The sequence below is a fragment of the Patagioenas fasciata genome, chromosome 6 (genome assembly GCF_037038585.1).
Source record: "Patagioenas fasciata isolate bPatFas1 chromosome 6, bPatFas1.hap1, whole genome shotgun sequence".
NCBI lineage: Eukaryota > Metazoa > Chordata > Aves > Columbiformes > Columbidae > Patagioenas > Patagioenas fasciata.
Window position 1 is genome coordinate 38,216,020 of NC_092525.1, and position 18,437 is coordinate 38,234,456.

The window sequence follows — 18,437 nt, forward strand, 5'->3', positions numbered from 1 at the left end:
TATGGATGTGAATGAAAATGAGAATGGCTTAATAGTTAAATGTGTTGAACCGAGTTGTATGTGTAATTCTCATTTTATATTTGATGTTTAGGTTGTAAATGGACTGTGGTATAAGCATATCCACAAAGGGAACTTACCGACAGGATTGTGTAAGAAATGTCTAAGAACAGAAGATAAGGAAACCAGGGCTCGGTTGAGGATTCCGGTCGCCACTGGAGGAACAGAAAAAGAATAGCGGAGAATGGTGGGAGGTATTTACTGAAGGGGTGAATGGGAATTTAGAGCCCACCAGTGATGAGGAGAACAGAGTGCAGAAAGAGAAACCACATTCCGTGTTGCTCCTGTTGTTCCTGGGAAGTGAAGGCCAAGAGCTGGGAAACGATAAAAAGTCGCCACGCTAACGGCAAAAATAGGAAAGGTGGGGACGTGGCCCTTGCTGCCGAGAAGATGACGAACTCGGCTGCGGCTGCAGCCTGGTCGGCCAGAGAGGCAGGGGGTGCAGAACCCTGGACCTGATCCTCTTGCTAGCAGTGGCGACTTATTGTTCCCAACTTAGCCTGGCCAATCCCTGTACCAAGTGCTACGAGCGTGTGAGAATAGGGAGACTAACCCAATATGTTCTACATTATCACGCTCATACTAATTCTGGATGTTATGATAGAACAAAATTGGAGAAGTCTGAAATCCAAGGGCAGGAATTATAGGCAGCAACTAACCTAGGGAAAGGTGGACTGGCTGTAGGCTGTGTCTCCTGCCCTAGGGGAGAACAGAATACCCGTTTTACACAAGCTGGTGAGTGGGGCTATTCAGACGGAGGGGCAGTGCAAGATCAGTAGAAGGAGGAGTTAGTTAAGAGTGCCACTCAGGAATTAAAAGGAAAGCAAGAGCAACAGAAATTGGTACAGAACAGCAGTGATTGATATGAAGAATTAAGGCAAAAAGACAAAGGATTACAATTACCAAGAGTAGGGAAAAACCTGTTTATAGATCTTATGGAAAAGATAGCCCGCTCCCTGAAATGCCTGTACACCAATGCGTGCAGCGTGGGGAATAAGCAGGAGGAGTTAGAATCCTGTGTTCGGTCGGGAGATCATGATCTGGTGGCAATTACAGAAACGTGGTGGGACAGTTCACATGACTGGAATGTGGTCATGGATGGCTACGCCCTTTTCAGGAAAGACAGGCCAGCCAGGCGTGGTGGTGGAGCTGCTCTCTATGTGAGAGAACAAGTGCAATGTACTGAATTCTGCCCAGGAGCAGATGAGGAACGAGTCGAGAGTGTATGGGTCAGGATCAAGGGACAGGCTGGCAGGGGTGATACGGTTGTAGGTGTCTATTACAGGCCACCAGATCAGGCTGAGGAAGTTGATGAGGCCTTCTATGCGCAGCTGAGAGTGGCCTCACAGTCACAGGCCCTGGTTGTTGTGGGTGATTTTAACTTCCCTGATGTTTGCTGGAAGGACCATTCAGCCAGCCAGCCACAGTCCAGGAGGTTCCTCCAGTGCATTGATGACAACTTCCTCATGCAGATGGTGGAGGAGCCGACCAGGAGAGGTGCACTGCTGGATCTCATCCTCACTAACAAGGAGGTTCTGGTCGAAGCAGTAAAGGTCGAGGGCTGCCTGGGTTGCAGTGACCACGAGATGGTGGAGTTCAGCATCTCGTGTGGCAGGAACAGAATAGCAAGTAGAATTGCAACCCTGGACCTCAGCAGGGCTGACTTCGGCCTTTTCAAGCAATTGCTGGGGGAAATCCCATGGGCAAGACTGCTTGAAGGAAAAGGGGCCCAAGAGAGCTGGATTGCATTCAGAGGTTGCTTCTTCCACGCTCAGGATCAGAGCATCCCCACACGTAGGAAGTCGAGGAAGGGAGCCAGGAGGCCTGTGTGGTTGAATAGGGATCTGTTGGGTATGCTCAAGCAGAAGAGGAGAGTTTACAGGTCATGGAAGCAGGGGCTGGCCAGTTGGGAGGAACATAAGGCTGCTGTTAGAGGGTGTAGGAAGGCAGCTAGGGTAGCCAAGGCCTCCTTAGAATTACAGCTAGCGAGAGGGGTCAAGGACAGCAAGAAGAACTTTTTCAAATACATAGCAGATAAAACTAATACCAGAGGCAACGTAGGCCCACTGATGAATGGGGTGGGTGCCCTGGTGGCAGAATACACAGAGAAGGCAGAATTACTGAATGCCTTCTTTGTCTCTGTCTACTCCGCTGGAGGCTGTCCTGGGGAACCCTGTACCCCTGAGACCCCGGATGAAGCCAGGTCAATGGAGGAGTTTGCTTTAGTCGATGAGGACTGGGTTAGGGAGCAGTTAAATAGTGTGGACATCCATAAATCCATGGGTCCAGATGGGATGCACCCGCGGGTGCTGAGGGAGCTGGCTGAAGTCATTGCTGGACCACTCTCCATCATCTTTGCCAAGTCTTGGGAAACGGGAGAGGTGCCCGAGGATTGGAGGAAAGCAAATGTCACTGCAGTCTCCAAAAAGGGCAAGAAGGAGGACTCGGGTAATTATAGACCGGTCAGCCTCACCTCTGTCCCTGGGAAAGTAATGAAACAGCCTATCCTTGGTGTCATCTCAAGGCACATCAGGGATAAGAGGGTCATTAGGGGCAGTCAGCATGGCTTTACAAAGGGTAAGTCATGCTTGACCAACCTCATAGCCTTTTATGAGAATGTAACAAGGTGGATGGATGATGGCAGAGCGGTGGATGTGGTCCACCTTGACTTCAGTAAAGCCTTTGACACAGTCTCCCACAGCATCCTCACGGCTAAATTGAGGAGGTGTGGTCTAGACAATAGAGTGGTGAGGTGGGTTGCGAACTGGCTTAAAGAGGGAAGCCAGAGAGTGGTGGTCAATGGTGCGGAGTCCAGTTGGAGGCCTGGATCTAGTGCAGTGCCTCAGGGGTCAGTACTGGGGCCAATATTATTCAATATATTCGTTAACGGTTTGGACGAGGGAATTGAGTGTACTATCAGCAAGTTTGCTGATGACACCAAGCTGGGAGGAGTGGCTGACACGCCAGAGGCTGTGCTGCCATCCAGAGACCTGGACAGGCTGGAGAGTTGGGCGGGAAATAACCTGATGAAATTTAACAAGGGCAAGTGTAGAGTCCTGCATCTGGGCAGGAACAACCCCAGGTTCCAGTATAGGTTGGGAAATTACATATTAGAGAGCAGTGTAGGGGAAAGGGACCTGGGGGTCCTGGTGGACAACAGGATGACCATGAGCCAGCACTGGGCCCTTGTGGCCAGGAAGGCCAATGGCATCCTTGGGTGTATTACAAGGGGGGTGGTCAGTAGATCGAGAGAGGTCCTCCTTCCCCTCTACTCCGCCCTGGTGAGACCCCATCTGGAATATTGTGTCCAGTTCTGGGCCCCTCAGTTCAAGAAAGACAGGGAACTGCTGGAGAGGGTCCAGCGTAGGGCAACAAAGATGATTAAGGGAGTGGAGCATCTCCCTTATGAAGAAAGGCTGAGGGAGCTGGGGCTCTTTAGTTTGGAGAAGAGGAGACTGAGGGGTGACCTTATTAATGTTTATAAGCATGTAAAGGCTGAGTGCCATGAGGATGGAGCCAGGCTCTTCTCAGTGGCAAACAATGATAGGACAAGGGGTATTGGGATCAAGCTGGAACACAAGAGGTTCCACTTAAATTTGAGAAAAACTTCTTCTCAGTGAGGGTGACAGAGCACTGGAACAGGCTGCCCAGGGAGGTTGTGGAGTCTCCTTCCCTGGAGACATTCAAAGCCGCCTGGACATGTTCCTGTGCGACCTCTCCTAGGCGTTCCTGCTCCAGCAGGGGGATTGGACCGGATGATCTTTTGAGGTCCCTTCCAATCCCAAACATACTGTGATACTGTGATACTGCGAAGTAAATGTCACCTCGTGCTGGATATGTGGAGGGTCTCAAATGGCTGAATATGTTGGACGAACCCCTTGTCAGTTAATGTTGAGGGCAAATTCGTCAAGTACTTCTATTCCTCCCACTTGGTGGCCAGATCCACCTAATGGATATTGGTCTCGAAACTGTTTGTGCCGTGCATGATCCCCTGCTTTATTCAGTTAATACATTCAGCAGTCCAAGGCATGCAAATCTCAGGCACGCCTATCGATCCTGAAATGGCAACAAAAAGAACGGGGTATGAATTAATGATTTTGAAAGATAACACCAAACTGGATGTAGCCACCCCTAGGCAGGTGCTGGCTAACTTTGCAGCCAAAGCACGAATCAATAGGATAGAAAGAAAAAGGAGGAATTGTGAGAAAAGAGGTGGTGATTCGTGCCAAGATGTTTAATGTTTACAGATATAACCAAAGGAGGCACGGGCTCTGAACCTGGAAAAGGAAAAGGTGGTTAAGTTCTGTGTAAAAAGTTATGAAACTTGTTCATGAAGTTATATTGATAGAGGGAACTAACATTTTAAAGGTCAACTATATAACTACATAATAAGAGCCTACTAGCGAACCAACACTTTAAGCCACAGAATGAATATCTAGTTTAGAGCTGTATGTAAGCAGTTGTATTAAGAAAAAAACAGAACCTCATCGAATGCCGAGATAAGAAGTTTTGCAGCACCAACTGCAACCTTGAGCAGACAAGAGAGCCAAGATTCACAGCAAAAAGGGGGCGCCAGTCTGGTTTCGGTCGACTTGGCAGCTTGGGTTCCAGGCAATTCATTGCAGTGAGCCAAAGGTAAAACGTTCACTGTGACGAAGCTGAACGATGTTCATCCTTCATCCAAAGACCCCCAACGACCCCTCCTCAAAACCACCAAGTGACTGCGCAGGCGCAGCAGGGGAGGGTCAAGAGGAGACTGTGGAAAGGGTTATCTGAGACTCATTTTAATAAGAATCGTGAAAGGTAATGAATATGTATGGGCGTTCCTGGGGTCATTATGAATATGTAACACCTTACTGTCTTTAAGCACACTTCTTATTGTTAAAAGGTGTGAGTGTTGGGCGGAGCGAATCCCCCACGCACCCAGCGCTGTTTTGCTTGTGCTCTAATGAACACGTGTTTAAGAAATACAATTAAGGAATTGGATTAAACGTTGTTTATCCATAGAAAATTTAATGAAATATAACAAGGGAAGGTGTAGAGTCTTGCATCTGGGTAGGAACAACCCCAGGTTCCAGTGTAAGCTGGGGAATGAGCAGTGTAGGGGAAAGGGACCTGGGGGTCCTGGGGACAGCAAGGTGACCATGAGCCAGCACTGGGCCCTTGTGTCCAGGAAGGCCAATGGTACCTGGGGTGGGTTAGAAGGGGGTGGTCAGTAGGTCAGAGAGGTTCTCCTGCCCCTCTACTCTGCCCTGGGGAGACCACACCTGGAATATTGTGTCCAGTTGTGGCCCCTCAGTTCCAGAAGGACAGGGAACTGCTGGAGAGAGTCCAGCGCAGCCACCAAGATGCTGATGGGAGTGGAGCATCTCCCGTGTGAGGAAAGGCTGAGGGAGCTGGGGCTCTGGAGCTTGGAGGAGACTGAGGGGTGACCACATTAATATTTACAGATATCTAAAGGGTGAGTGTCAGGAGGATGAAGCCAGGCTCTTCTCAGTGACAACCAGTGACAGGACAAGGGGTAATGGGTGCAAACTGGAACACAAAAGATTCCACTTAAACGTGAGAAGAAACTTGTTCATGGTGAGGGTGGCAGAGCCTGGCCCAGGCTGCCCAGGGAGGTTGTGGAGTCTCCTTCTCTGCAGACATTCAAACCCGCCTGGACACCTTCCTGTGGAACCTCAGCTGGGCGTTCCTGCTCCGGCGGGGGGATTGACCTGGATGAGCTTTCCAGGTCCCTTCCAGTCCCTAACTTTCTGTGATTCTGTAATTCTGAGAAAGGGTTATTAAACATTGGAACAGGCTGCCCAGGGCAGTGGTGGAGTCACCATCCCTGGAGGGGTTTAAAAGGCACATAGATGAGGTTCTGAGGGACATGGGGCGGTGCCAGGGGTGGCTTAACAGTTCACTCAATGGTCTCTTCCAACCAAAATGATTCTATGATCCTGTTGTACAGTCTGTTTTTTGCATTGTAATAGTGCCTAAAGTTCAGGGTTCATGTGATCTTGTCCTGGAACTTTTGCAAGGACATTAAAAGTAAATGTGTTGCTATCTGTGATTCAAAACTGTTTTTCCGTTGTTTTCTAACAGGCTCGGAACTTCCCCTTTCGGAACCTGTCTCTTTGGAGATGTTGGAGCAGACCGAAGAGGAGGACACCCAGGCGGAAGAGACATGAGGAAGATGTGGAGTCTCTACACAGCCTTGAGGAGATCCTGACCAAGCCAACCAAGGAAGAAGTGGAGACTCCAGTGCACATTGAGAAGACTCCAGAGCGCGTTGATGAGAGTCCAGAGATCTTTGAGCAGACAGTAAGGAAGACAAGAGAGGAAGATGCAGAGACTCCAGAGCACATTGACGAGACTACAAGCAAGATAAGAGAAGAAGATGCGAAGACTCCTGAGCACATCGAGAACACTCTCAGCAAGATAACAGAGGAAGATGCAGAAGCTCCAGAGCGCATTGAGAACAGTCTAAGCAAGGCAACAGAGGAAGACACCGAGACTGCAGAGTGCACAGAGGAGACTCCAAGCGAGCCAACTGAAGAAGACGTGGAGACTTCAGAAAGCCTGGAAGAAAATGTGAGGAACCAACCTGGGGAAGATGTGGAGGTTCCACAGAGCGTTCAAGAGGCAAGTCACTGGTGCACAGACAGTTCTATATGACATAGGGCTATTTTAGAGATAAAAGAGGTAAAAACAAACAGAAAAGCAACCCCCCAAAAAAACCCAAACCCCGACTTCCCCAAACCAGGATTTGGTTGCACTGCACTCAGATCCTTTCTAATTGAGTTGTTGCTGTGCTTAAGGCTGTGGTACTCAGTATAGCCCTGAAACTTTAATTATTCAAGTGTTATATATGAAGAACAAACATTATGTGGTTGCAGGGGGACCAGTATATCTATTTCTAAAGTCAATTGTTACGTCTGTTTTCAGTTCTCTAGTGCTTTGCTCCTCAGCGTGTATCAGCATGTTAATACAGCAGCTGTTAGTGCTGGGGTTCAGGAGATCTGGGCTCTCTGGTTTAATTCTTAGCTCTTTCATTGGCTTGTGCAGTAAGTTGTGCACTCAGCTCCTCTGTGCTTTCAGTTAAAAGCCCAAAAAGCCCCAGGTAACTAAAGGCAGCTAAAAAGTGGCAACTGAAGTGAGCGTTGTTGAGGTGTTGTGAGATCCTGGTGCTGGCGTGCTGGTGTCTGCAGCCTGCGCTTGTGCAGGGACCATGTTCCTTTCTCTCTGACTTGTTTCTCTTGGCCCTTTTCCTAGCAGAGCACAACTGAGGATGGAGCTGAAGACACAGAAGAAGGAGCTGTTGACTGCGACAGCCTGAGAAGAGCGCAGATCCAGCAGACTGACAGCGAAGGAGCAAGATGGCTCGGGGTAAGTAAAGCTGGCATGGTGGCCAAGCCCCCAGCTGATTAAAGTGTCCTCACTTCATTGCAATCAGTGCAGCTGTGGCAGTTTGAGCCAGAGGGTCAGGAGGTGGGTAGAACTTTTGTGTTATGTTGCGATGTTTCTACATTTTCTTCAGGATCCAAGGCAATAATATAAGAACTTGCTTTGGTGTAGTGTCCAGGTTGGTAGTATAGAGACTTTGAGCGGCATATTTCCCATCTCTGCCTCCTGTTTTTACCAGGAGAAATATTAGAAAGTATTTTTGACCTGTGGTACATTTCCCAGCTGATGGGAAGAGTTTTTAGTGATGCTGCATTTGTAGAGTGATTTGGAGGCTTTTCAGCTGAAAAGCGTTGGCTGGTATTGGATGTGTCTGAGAGAAATGCAGCTCTAACTGCAAATTTCATAGAACCCCTGTTGAAAGGAATACAACAGTTTTTGTTCATTTTGAGTGAGTTGGGCTTTATTACCAATTCCTTTAAGTACTGAGAAGCTTGAAATCTTGCTTAGTAGCTTCTTCTCGAGGTACCAGTAGGTGAAGGAACTTAGATCTTTCATGCTACAAGAAGTCTAATAAACCTTTCTTCAACTTCTTGATGCTAAGAAAGCATCCGGGGTTTTTGAATGGTTGGCCCTGTTCTGAGAGAATGGTCAGTTTCAAAGCCAACCATGAGATTACAGTCTAAGCACTGGCAACACTTGCCTGTTTAAATAAGAAATGTCTTTATTGTCCTCCAGTATTTGATACAGCATTTGGTGTTTGGAGAGCCCAAACGGACAACATTGTTTAGTAACTAGAGATGGACTATTCCTGTGAAAAGGTGGAATGGAATCTGCGTTTCATTGTGCAGGCTGTGTCGGGGCTCTGGCTTCTGTCTGAGTTTTGTGCTTTGTCTTGGTTTCCACTTTGTAGGCTGAAGGGGACCAGTTACCTGCAGAACACACTGTCAGCCCAGACGAGACGTGCAAAAGCAGGGCCCTGAAAGCCGGAACTTTGGAAAAGCTGGTAGAGACACTTCCGACGGCCTTTGCCGATAATGACTTCACATACATCAACATCTTCCTCTCCACGTACAGGGCCTTTGCTTCCACCAGCACAGTCCTGGAGCTGCTCCTGGACAGGTGAGAGCCGGGACAGAATGGAAACTGAGCCGTCATTTATCATACACGACAGGGGGATGTTGACAGAAAAGAATCCTGCAAAGTTCAGGATTTCAGCGTAAACACACCATGTGTGAATGCACGCTGCCCACATCCCAAATCTCATTAAAGCTTAAGCGCCAGGTGGGGAAAGCATGCGTGGTCTGACCGCTAAGGAGCCAAACTGGGACCGACACAAGAAAACCAATACAACTTGTCCCTTAATAAAAGACCAGTGCACGGGGGATATGTGCAAACCCTTCATCTCTGCCACAGCTCCCCAGCCACGGTGGAATTGTCCAGCATGAAGCCCTTGTCTTCATGCCAATCGTATATGAATATGCCAATATCTATATGTTTATGCCAATTGTATATGGATTACGCGCTTTGGGTTGCTCAGTAGAGGTTCCTCTAAACAGCCATCTCATTTTTTCAGATACGGAAACCTGGAGATCTCGGGCTCTGAAGAACATGGAAACCAGAATTCCCCCGGATCCAGCACAGTGCTCAGGACGTAAGTTTGGTTTTGCAGCGCCCAGCGAGCCCCAGTCAGGGTTCGGTGCTGGAGCGGGAAGTGGGCAGCAGAGCTGTTGTTTCCTGTGACAATTCACAGCCCTGTTTGCTTCAAGGGGCTTGTGTAAAGGCCGGGTATCAGGTGTCTCATAACATCCAATAATACAACGCAGAGAAAATCTTTAATGATTTTGAATGACTGCGCTGGTTTCTCAAGGTGTAATTGAAGAAGCAGCCTTTAGTTTCCTATGAAGTATTAATAACATTTCTTGCATAAAAAGAACAAATTAAATTCTGTGCTCACGGAAGTGTCCATACTGCCTTCACGTGGGGGATGAATGTCTCAGTGTTCCTGTTGTTATATGAGGTACAGATCCATGCGATTGCATCAATAACTGCTGCATACAACCCATGTGTTCTCTCTGAATTTGCTCACAGTGCGATGGCATCGATTTTACAAACCTGGCTCGACCAGTGTGCCGACGATTTCCGAGAGCCACCCGACTACGTGTGTCTGCAGAAGGTGCTGAGTTATCTGAAGAAGAACATGCCCGGCTCTGACCTGGAGAAGAAGGTGCAGAACCTCCTGGAGGAGTTCCGGAAAGAAGAACGGGAGAATGATGGTAAAGTACCTTTCTCTGCTGTCTGTGTGTTCTCCCAGCGTCAAGCCTGACATGTCCCCTTATCCAGGGCACAAAGCTTCCTGTGCCGTGAGCCGAAAATTCGTAAGGGCTCACGTGGTATGTGAATGAGAACTGGAATCAACTTCTAGCCTTAGTAGGGGGACTAAGTTCTTCTACATGCATTATTCTCACATTGGCTGCGTGTTTTTCAGTCCCCGTTGGCTCTGGAGCACATAACGGTAGGACTGGTGTGCAGAAAAGGCCCAGGTTTAGACTTAGTGCTGCGGCAGCCAAGGCTGCTGATCAATTCTGCACATCCCGTGAGAGGGGCGGACTTGCCGGGAGGGGCGGCCAGAACAGGGGACCCAAAGTGACCAGCTCGGTAGGTTTTCCACGTTGTGCAGCATCTGGAACTGGGAGATCACCAGGGTCTCGCTGTCCTCGTCCATGGCCGGCATCTGAAGAGGAGCCTGCCTGCCATCCTAGGCCTGGTTCCAGGCCCTGCAGCCCTGAATCCAGCTCTGGTTTACTGCCGAGTCCAGCCCAGGGCATCCGGGGGCCTGTCCTGCAGCTGCTGCAGCCACGATTGGTTTTGTATATTTTGCATTACTTTCTTTCCTCATCAGTAGTACTAGCAAAGCATGTTTTAACTTTCCAACTGGTCTTGCTCCCTTCTCCTCCTCTTCCCTTGAAACGTGGACATAAGAGCATATTCAGTGTAATATTTTGGGGGTATAATTGCAGTCTTGTCTCTTTGCAGTTCAGCTGTTTTTCAGACTATAGAATGCATAAATGCTGACAAGTAGATTATCAAAGTTCTGCAGTGTTAATAAGGAGTTGTTGGGGGGGGGTTGGTAGGTTTTTTCTTCCCAAAGAATGGTTAGTGAATGGGTTAAGGCGCTTCTCAGGTAAGAGACCCTGAACAGCTCAGTTCTCCCTGTTTCTTTTTCTTCTACCTTCTCTTTGCCCATTTAATCTTCGTGTCCTTCTCTTTCTCCCTAAAATATGCAGCACAGTGAGGCCGTTACCCCAGGCAGGTCCCTTTGCATGTTCTGCTCTTCTATGTAGTGATTTTCCAAATATCTGCTTTGATTACTTGTTTTCTGTATAAATTCACTGACTCGTGTTTTCCCCGCTGGCCAGACGCGTTCCACAGCCTTTCTCCCTGCAACCCGGATGAGGAAGAGGAACTGGAGATCAGCGGCCCAGAAGAATTCTCATTGTTCCAAGAAGACCTGGTGGCAGAACAGCTGACATACATGGACGCGGCATGTAGATCATACGTGTTACTTGAAATGCTCGGGGAAATAGTTCTGGGCTTCTCATTGTTTGTTTGTCTGTTTGTTTTTTAACTTAACTTGGTTATCCAAACTTGCTTCATTGATTGGGCTTTTCGTTCAGTTCTTCTGAAGGTGTTTGTCTTTTTTTTTACAGTGTGAACGTAGGCTGTGTGGCCTCTTTTGCAAAGTTTAATATTTGACCCTTCAGAAATAGCGTATTTTGACTGTATCTTAGGCTACCTCACCTGAAGATGTATAAATACTTTGTAACTGTAGTGTTCGATTTGGCTTATTTGTATCAATCTCCTTCAAAAATATCACTATATAGAAATCTTTCCCCTTGGTAAAGTAAGTGATAGAAAGGTGTCTGTTATTTTGCTAGGACAGTTTATCTGACAGTTCTTTTAGGGCGTCAGGCCTAAAGAGTTATAGCAAAGTGTATATTTTAAAATAAGAGAAAATCAATATTTCCCTTTTAATACCATATTAGATTCAGATGCAGTTTGTACTGTAACCGTGCATTTCTTGCTGTGGGCAGTAGCGATCCAGGCTGAGTTGGACACCTCTGTTTCCCTCTAGACACTCTTCCAGAACGTTGTGCCCCACCACTGCCTGGGCTGCATCTGGTCCCGAAGGGACAAGAAGGAGAACAAACAGCTGGCACAGAGCATCAGAGCCACCATCTCGCAGTTCAACGCCGTCACCAACTGCGTGCTCAGCACCATCCTGGAGAGCAAAGAACTAAAGACACAGCAGCGAGCGAAGATCTTGGAGAAGTGGATCCGTATCGCACGTGTAAAGCGTTTATTCACGACTGTTTAACGTTCCTTGTGCGGGTGCCGTGGAGCTGGGAGGGGACAGGGGGGTTGTTGGTCAGTGATATTTTTGATGCTCAGTATTTGTAGAGCTGCCCGCTTAGCAGGGAGAATGTGCAGCAAGCAGGACACGGGGCAGACAGAAGAGCTCTGACTATTGGTGATGCTGACGTTTAACGCTCCTGTGTTTCTGACCGCTCCTTTCACAGCAATGCAGGGTCCTGAACAACTTTTCATCTTTGAAGGCCATCGTTTCCGCCTTGCAGTCCACCTCGGTTTATCGCCTGAAGAAGACCTGGGCCTGCGTTCCAAAGTAAGGCTGTGCAGTGTGTCACTGGATGTGTTTTGGTGCTTTTATCTTTTCTGTGCCCAACTGTTAACGATTCTTGAGAAATATACTGTACCCTGATCTGATTCAGAGTGCTTACAAACAACTTAAATGATCTAATCTTTTCCTGTACAGGGACGCAATGCTGATCTTTGAAGACCTTTGCGAAATCTTCTCCGACTCTGACAACTTTGCGATGAGCAGAGAGCTGCTGATGAAGGTGGGAATTAGCTTGAGTTGCCAGGTTGTGATCTCACCCAAAGCCGAGCTCAGCCCTGTTCCTAACCAATGAGCTCCCGTATGTGGTGCTTTGGGGAAGACGGGTCTGTAAATCCCGGCTTTTCTGCTGGGGCGAGAGGTGCCGCACAGCGAGATTTGACGCAGAGGAGCTACGAATGAGCGCTTTGGCTTATATACCGCTCTGTGCAGACATGAACTGCTGGCTGAGATACCAAGGGTGATGTCGTGAAAGCATCATTTACAAGAGTGCTGTTTGGTGAAGCAGACGAGTTGTATTTTGTTTGCTTCCACAGGAGAATTCTAATTAGTATTATTATTATTATTACTTCTCAGTCAGTTAACCCACCATTGCTCTGACCGTTTGCAGGGAGTCACACAAGGCACGGTACCTTACCTGGGTACCTTCCTAACAGACCTCGTCATGCTGGACACAGCCCTTCAGGACTATCTTGAGGTAATTTGGGGCAATATATTTAACAAATAGACTTAGGTACACGAGCGCTGTGGTTTATCCTAGAGCTGGAAATGGGTTTTTGTAGTAGCCTTTGGTCAGGGCAGGTGTGGCCTGTCCCTTGGTGTTGCTGCTTCATCCTGTTTGTGATTCAGTCCAGCTGAGCCTGTGCTCTTCTCCTCTGATCCCTTCTCTGTCCTTCCAACAGGGCGGCCTGATCAATTTTGAGAAGCGGCGAAGGGTAAGTGGAACGGTGACTGTTCTGTGATCGTTAGTGCCTGACGCTCTCTGCTAGAGCGTTCTCTTGGCGAGGCCTGTTGTCTTTGCTCGGGCGTATCCAACAGGCGCTCACGTTACTCAGAGGGTGAGGAAGGAACAGTCCCCGGCACGCTGTGAACCTCTGCCGGGCTGTGAGGGGCAGCGCGGGAAGAGAAATTCCTTTTAGATGGGGGCAGCAGGGGAAGAGGAGCTGCAGGGCACTCGCTGCCACGGGATTTACGTCTGGGGCACGTTCCCCCCGTTTGGTGTTCACGGGGACACGTTACACGAGCGCGTTCTGTGTGCTGGGAGCGAATCAGACCTGCTGGCGTGAGACCTTTGCTGGCCACAAGATACAGTCTGTGACCATCTTCCTTGTGCTGCAGTAAATAGTTGTGGGTAAAAGGTGCAGAGAGCGGAGCAGGTACCTGGGACCGAGAAATCAAGGCTGAGCGTTGCCTTCCAGCCTGAGCCTTGTTGGTCAGAGATCAGTAGGAGCGAAGGTGCCGGGGTTTCCTCTGTCCGAGGGCAGTCGCGCCAGATCTCGGACAGAATTATTTTGGGCAAGTGTGTGTGCAAGCGGAGTGAGGGAAGAGCAGCGCGTTCCAGTCACACGTTGGGGGCAGCGTTTTGTGTTCCCCTGGGCCAAGTGTGAGTGCACAGAGCCGGGGAGGATCAGGCTCTGCTGTCATCACAGGCACCTCTCGTTCTTTCCCTTGCTTAGTGCCTGAGAACCACCTACGTACAGAGCGGGATTCCTCTCTCGGCGCCGCTCTGGCCACGCAGGGGTGACGGGAAGGGTGAGCTGCAGAGTTGCAGCGTTTGAAACAGTGGTTCTCGAAATAGTCACTTCTTCAACTGAAACCGACCTGCGGGTCCAACTCAGTTTGTCCTGGATCTGTTGCTGCGTGTGTTTAGTGTATTAACGAGACTGGCTTTATTTTTCTAATTAGAATTCCTATTTTATTATTTGTTTTCTTAGGAGTTTGAAGTAATCACACAGATTAAGCTGTTGCAGTCCTCATGTAACAGCTATTGCATGGCACAAGATGAGAAATTCGTGCAGTGGTTTAGGAGGCAGCGGCATTTAAGTGATGAGGAGAGGTAGGGTCTCAGCCCGGCTGGCGAAGCAGCTTTTCTTCCCCCGCAGGCAGGTTCAGGTTCTCTCAGCCTTGAGCTCTGCGCTGCCAGGAGCTGCTCCCGGAGAGTGGAAATACACACGCACAGAGCTGCGCTCCTCCTTGTGGGGATGAACCCTCTGGGACGTGGGAATGACCCAGGGCTTCTCAAATATGGCCCCTTTGAGATATTTCACTAATGGTATTGCCTGTTCTGCAGTTTCCGTCTGTCACGTGAAATCGAAGGAGCAGCTGACAAGAGCACCGCATCGGGCAGAGCTCAGAAGAGCGTGGTGAAGAGATTCAGCCTGTGAGTACAACGGGGAGGGGGTTTGGTGTGTGAATATGAACTGGAATAAATCGAACACCAGCTGACAAACCTGGCTGGGGATCCAGAGCACTGCAGTGCTGTGAGGAGACACCGTCAGCTAAAAATATGTATTTCTGTTGTCTCTTTCTATTGGTGTAATTAGCCATGAGGGTTATCGTCTAAAGACTTCAGAAATAACCCTAAGCTGTCAGACAAAGGAACAATTTTAGTGCGGGATTATAAATTCAATTCAAATTTGCAGCAGCAAAACAGAGCAAATAAGGATAGAGTCTAATTTGCTATACACACACAAGCAATAGGCCACTCGCGATAGGAAAACACAACAGCAGGTCAGATTGTTGAAGCAAGTGACAGCTTTGCTCAGCCTAGCTCTGTTGTGCTTTCATTTCCCCCCTAGGCCGTTCCTGGGCTTGGGGGTGAGCGCCCACAGCACCCCCGTCAACGCGCAGCCCAAACCTGCTCCAGGTGGGAGCTCTGGGGACAGCACCGTCACCATCGTCCCTCCCACCGCCACTGCTGAGGAGCCTCAGCACAAGGTAGGGCCCGGGCCCTGTGTTCAGCACAAACAGCCTGTGCGAGGCTGCTGACGCTGCCGGCGGCCCCAGGCGCTTGCCCAAGCCTGTGGGTCTTGACTGGAGCGTTGCTGGCAGTGGAATGGAGGGACCTGAGCTCTGGGAAAGGCGATTTTGGGGGGAGGGCTCATGTGCATCAGCCCAGCCTAATTCTGGGGCAGGCAGAGCAGCTGAGCGAGTGAGAAGCAGGTGAGGTCAGAGCTCGCCAGCCCTGTGCTTTGACCTGCCAGGAACTGCCCAGACCAAGCCTTGTCTGGGCTGGGTTCCGTTCCCAGGGAGCTTTGCCCTTGTTAAGGCTGTTGTGCTGAAGAGTGTCATCTTTAGCTTTTGGATCTTTGAAATTAAATGGTAATGAATGTGTTTGATCTCATCTCCCCCCTTGCTGCCATCTGGTGACAAGTGCTCCAAGAAGTGCCCCGGCTCCGTGACTCCCATTCCATCAAAAGAAGTGCCGCCAGTCCTGCCCCTCTACAACCAGCAGAGCGGAGACAGCTGCATCATCCGCACCAGCGTAGAAGAGGACAGAAGCGGCAACATCTACAGGAGCATCCTGGTGAGTGGTGGGAACAGCAAAGCGCTGTGACTGTGGGTGGTGTTTTCACCCCAGGTGACTTGAATGGTGCTTTTAGTTTTGGAAACACCTATTCCCTGATCAAACCTCCTTGACAGGGGACATGACAGATGTTACAAAACAAAACATGTGGAGCAGGGGATGAATGAGAGGTTTGCAAAGAGCATCTCTCAAGGTTTCTGGCCTTGAAATTGAAGCTTGTATTTGATCAACAAAGCCAAGGGAAGCACTCTGAGCAAGTGCCGGCTTTGCTGCCCCTGCTCTTCTGCCAGCGCCGGCTGTTGTGTGTCCAGCTCAGCACTGGGGTGTGTGAGCTGTGACACAAGGTGCCCCTTCCCCAGCAAACCCAGCTCCAAGGCCCAGAATCTTTGCAGGACATCACAGAAAGTGTTTAGCAGGGGAGACTGTGGATGAATGGATGTCTGCAAAGAGCAGCTGGGGCAGCTCTTGCTGCGGATTCGATGGCTGCTGAGAACAAGGTCTCACCTCTGCGAGTGGTTGCTCAGGAGAGCAGAGGCTGTGATTTCCTGCTGCATTTCTAGAGCAGTGCCTGTTGTCTTGAACTAACTCCACCACCAGGTGTCACAAAGAGCGTGTTTTAGTGTCTGGCAGAATCTACGACTTAGTTACTAAGCCACTGTAATTTTTCAGTTCTTCGAAATCGTTCCAGGACCAAGCAGTCTGCAGAAAGACAGGCCTTTGCTAATTATTAAATCATTATAGAGTGAATAAAGCAGAAGCCCTCATTGCAACCCTCTCTTTGCAGCTGAGTAACCAAGAGAAGGCTCCTGCTGTCATCCAGCGAGCCATGGAGAAGCACAACCTGCAGTCTGGCTCGGCTGAGGATTACGAGCTGGTCCAGATCATCTCCGCGGACAAAGGTGGGGAAGCAGAACTCTGCTGCTGCTGCTGCTGCTTGAAGAGCTCTGCTGCATTTTGCCGGCAAGAGTAACACGCGAAGCGACGTCAGAAACGCCATCGCCACGTTGTCCCAGCTGCCGGTGAGAACAAACCCCTAACGCTGAGTGGGGCGCCCATTAACGCTCGCTCTGCTCCCTCTCTTGCAGAGCTGGCCATCCCACCCAAGGCGAACGTGTTCTACGCCATGAACACCCAGGCCAACTTCGACTTCGTCCTGAGAAGAAAAGCTGCAGCACAGGAGGAGCCCGCACTTCATGGATTGTAATGGCTGAGCTCTGTATAAGATTTACTGTGTATATTATGAGTATGTAAACTTTTTTCCCCCCAGGTTTAGCCTGGAGTTGATATATTTTAATATGTGACCTGTAGATAATGTTTGAGCTTTGTATAATATTTAATCTTTATATAACAAGTATATTAACTTTTTTCCAGTTTCTGTCTGCAGTTAATGTATTTTAAGACTTGATGTTTTTATCATATTTAATCTTTCCATACTTCTATAGGAACATTCAATATTATATAATCTTTTTTCTACTGATTTCTGCTTGGAGTTACTATATTTAAATAGCTTAGCTTTATAGAATATTTTAGCTTTGTATAATATTTAATATTCATAGAGTAAGTACGTAAACTTTTTTCCACTAATTTCTCCTTGGAGTTAATATATTTAAATGTTTTAGCTGTATATAATATTTGAGCGTTAATTAATATTTTTATTTAATGTACTAATATTTACTAGTATTCTAAAATTATATTTAATGTACAAATATTTATTTTTTAAATATACTAATATTTAATATTTATTTAAAATTTTATTTAATGTACTAATATTTACTATTTATTTAATATGTGCATTTAATGTACTAATATTTAATATTTATTTAATATGTACATAGACCTTCCCCAATAATTATTTTCTGGAGTTGATATATTTTATTATTAAATCTTTATATAATATTTGATCTTTGTGTAATATTTAATATTTATATGATAAGTATATCAACTTTTTTCAACCCATTTTTCTCTGGACTTAATGTATTTTAATGTTTCTTCTGTATATAGTGTTTGAGCTTTATTTCACATATATATATATGCATATAAAATAAATAGATAAACTTTTTTCCACCCTTTTTTTCTGCAGTTAATAGATACTAATAATTGAGCTTTATATAACACATAATCTTTATTTAATATTTATATAATAAATACTTGAACTTTTTTCCACCAATTCTTGTCTGGCATTAAAATATTTTAATATTTGATCCCTCTGTCATATTTAATCTTTACATGGATGTAACATCTCTATAATAAATACGTAACTTTTTTCCACTAATTCTTCTCTTGAGTTAATATATATTAAGATTAGAGCTTTTATATACTACATAACCTTTATCTAATACATAATCTTTATTTGTATAATAAATATATGAACTTTTTTTCACACCAGTTCTTGTCTGGCGTTAAGGATTTTAATATTTGATCCTTATGTAGTATTTAGTCTTTATATAGATGTAACATTTCTATAATAAATACGTAACTTTTTCCCACTAATTTTTGTCTGGAGTTAATATAGTTTAATATTTGATCTTTATATCGTATTTAATCTTTATATATTATTTACTGTTTCTATATAAGTGTGTAAACATTTTTCCAGTAGTTTTTGATCTGGAGTTACTAGGATTAATATTTAAGCTTTATATAATACATAATCTTTATTTAATATTTATATAATAAATACTTGATCTTTATCCCACCAATTCTTGTCTGGAGTTAGTGTATTTTAATGTTTGATCTCTAGATAAGATTTGATCTTTATATGATATTTAATCT

At 47.0% G+C, this 18,437-nt stretch overlaps 1 protein-coding gene across 1 annotated transcript; it reads left to right on the plus strand.

The window, feature by feature from the left end:
* Nucleotides 1-4,006: 4,006 nt before the first annotated feature.
* LOC136103770 (ral guanine nucleotide dissociation stimulator-like 1) lies at nt 4,007-16,872 on the plus strand. Its single transcript, XM_071810597.1, has 11 exons — nt 4,007-4,027; nt 10,904-10,990; nt 11,582-11,797; nt 12,027-12,130; nt 12,281-12,422; nt 12,753-12,839; nt 13,045-13,077; nt 14,077-14,190; nt 15,477-15,668; nt 16,453-16,567; nt 16,754-16,872. The coding sequence occupies exons 1-11, from the start codon at nt 4,007-4,009 to the stop codon at nt 16,870-16,872; spliced, it is 1,230 nt and encodes a 409-aa protein (XP_071666698.1).
* Nucleotides 16,873-18,437: the final 1,565 nt, after the last annotated feature.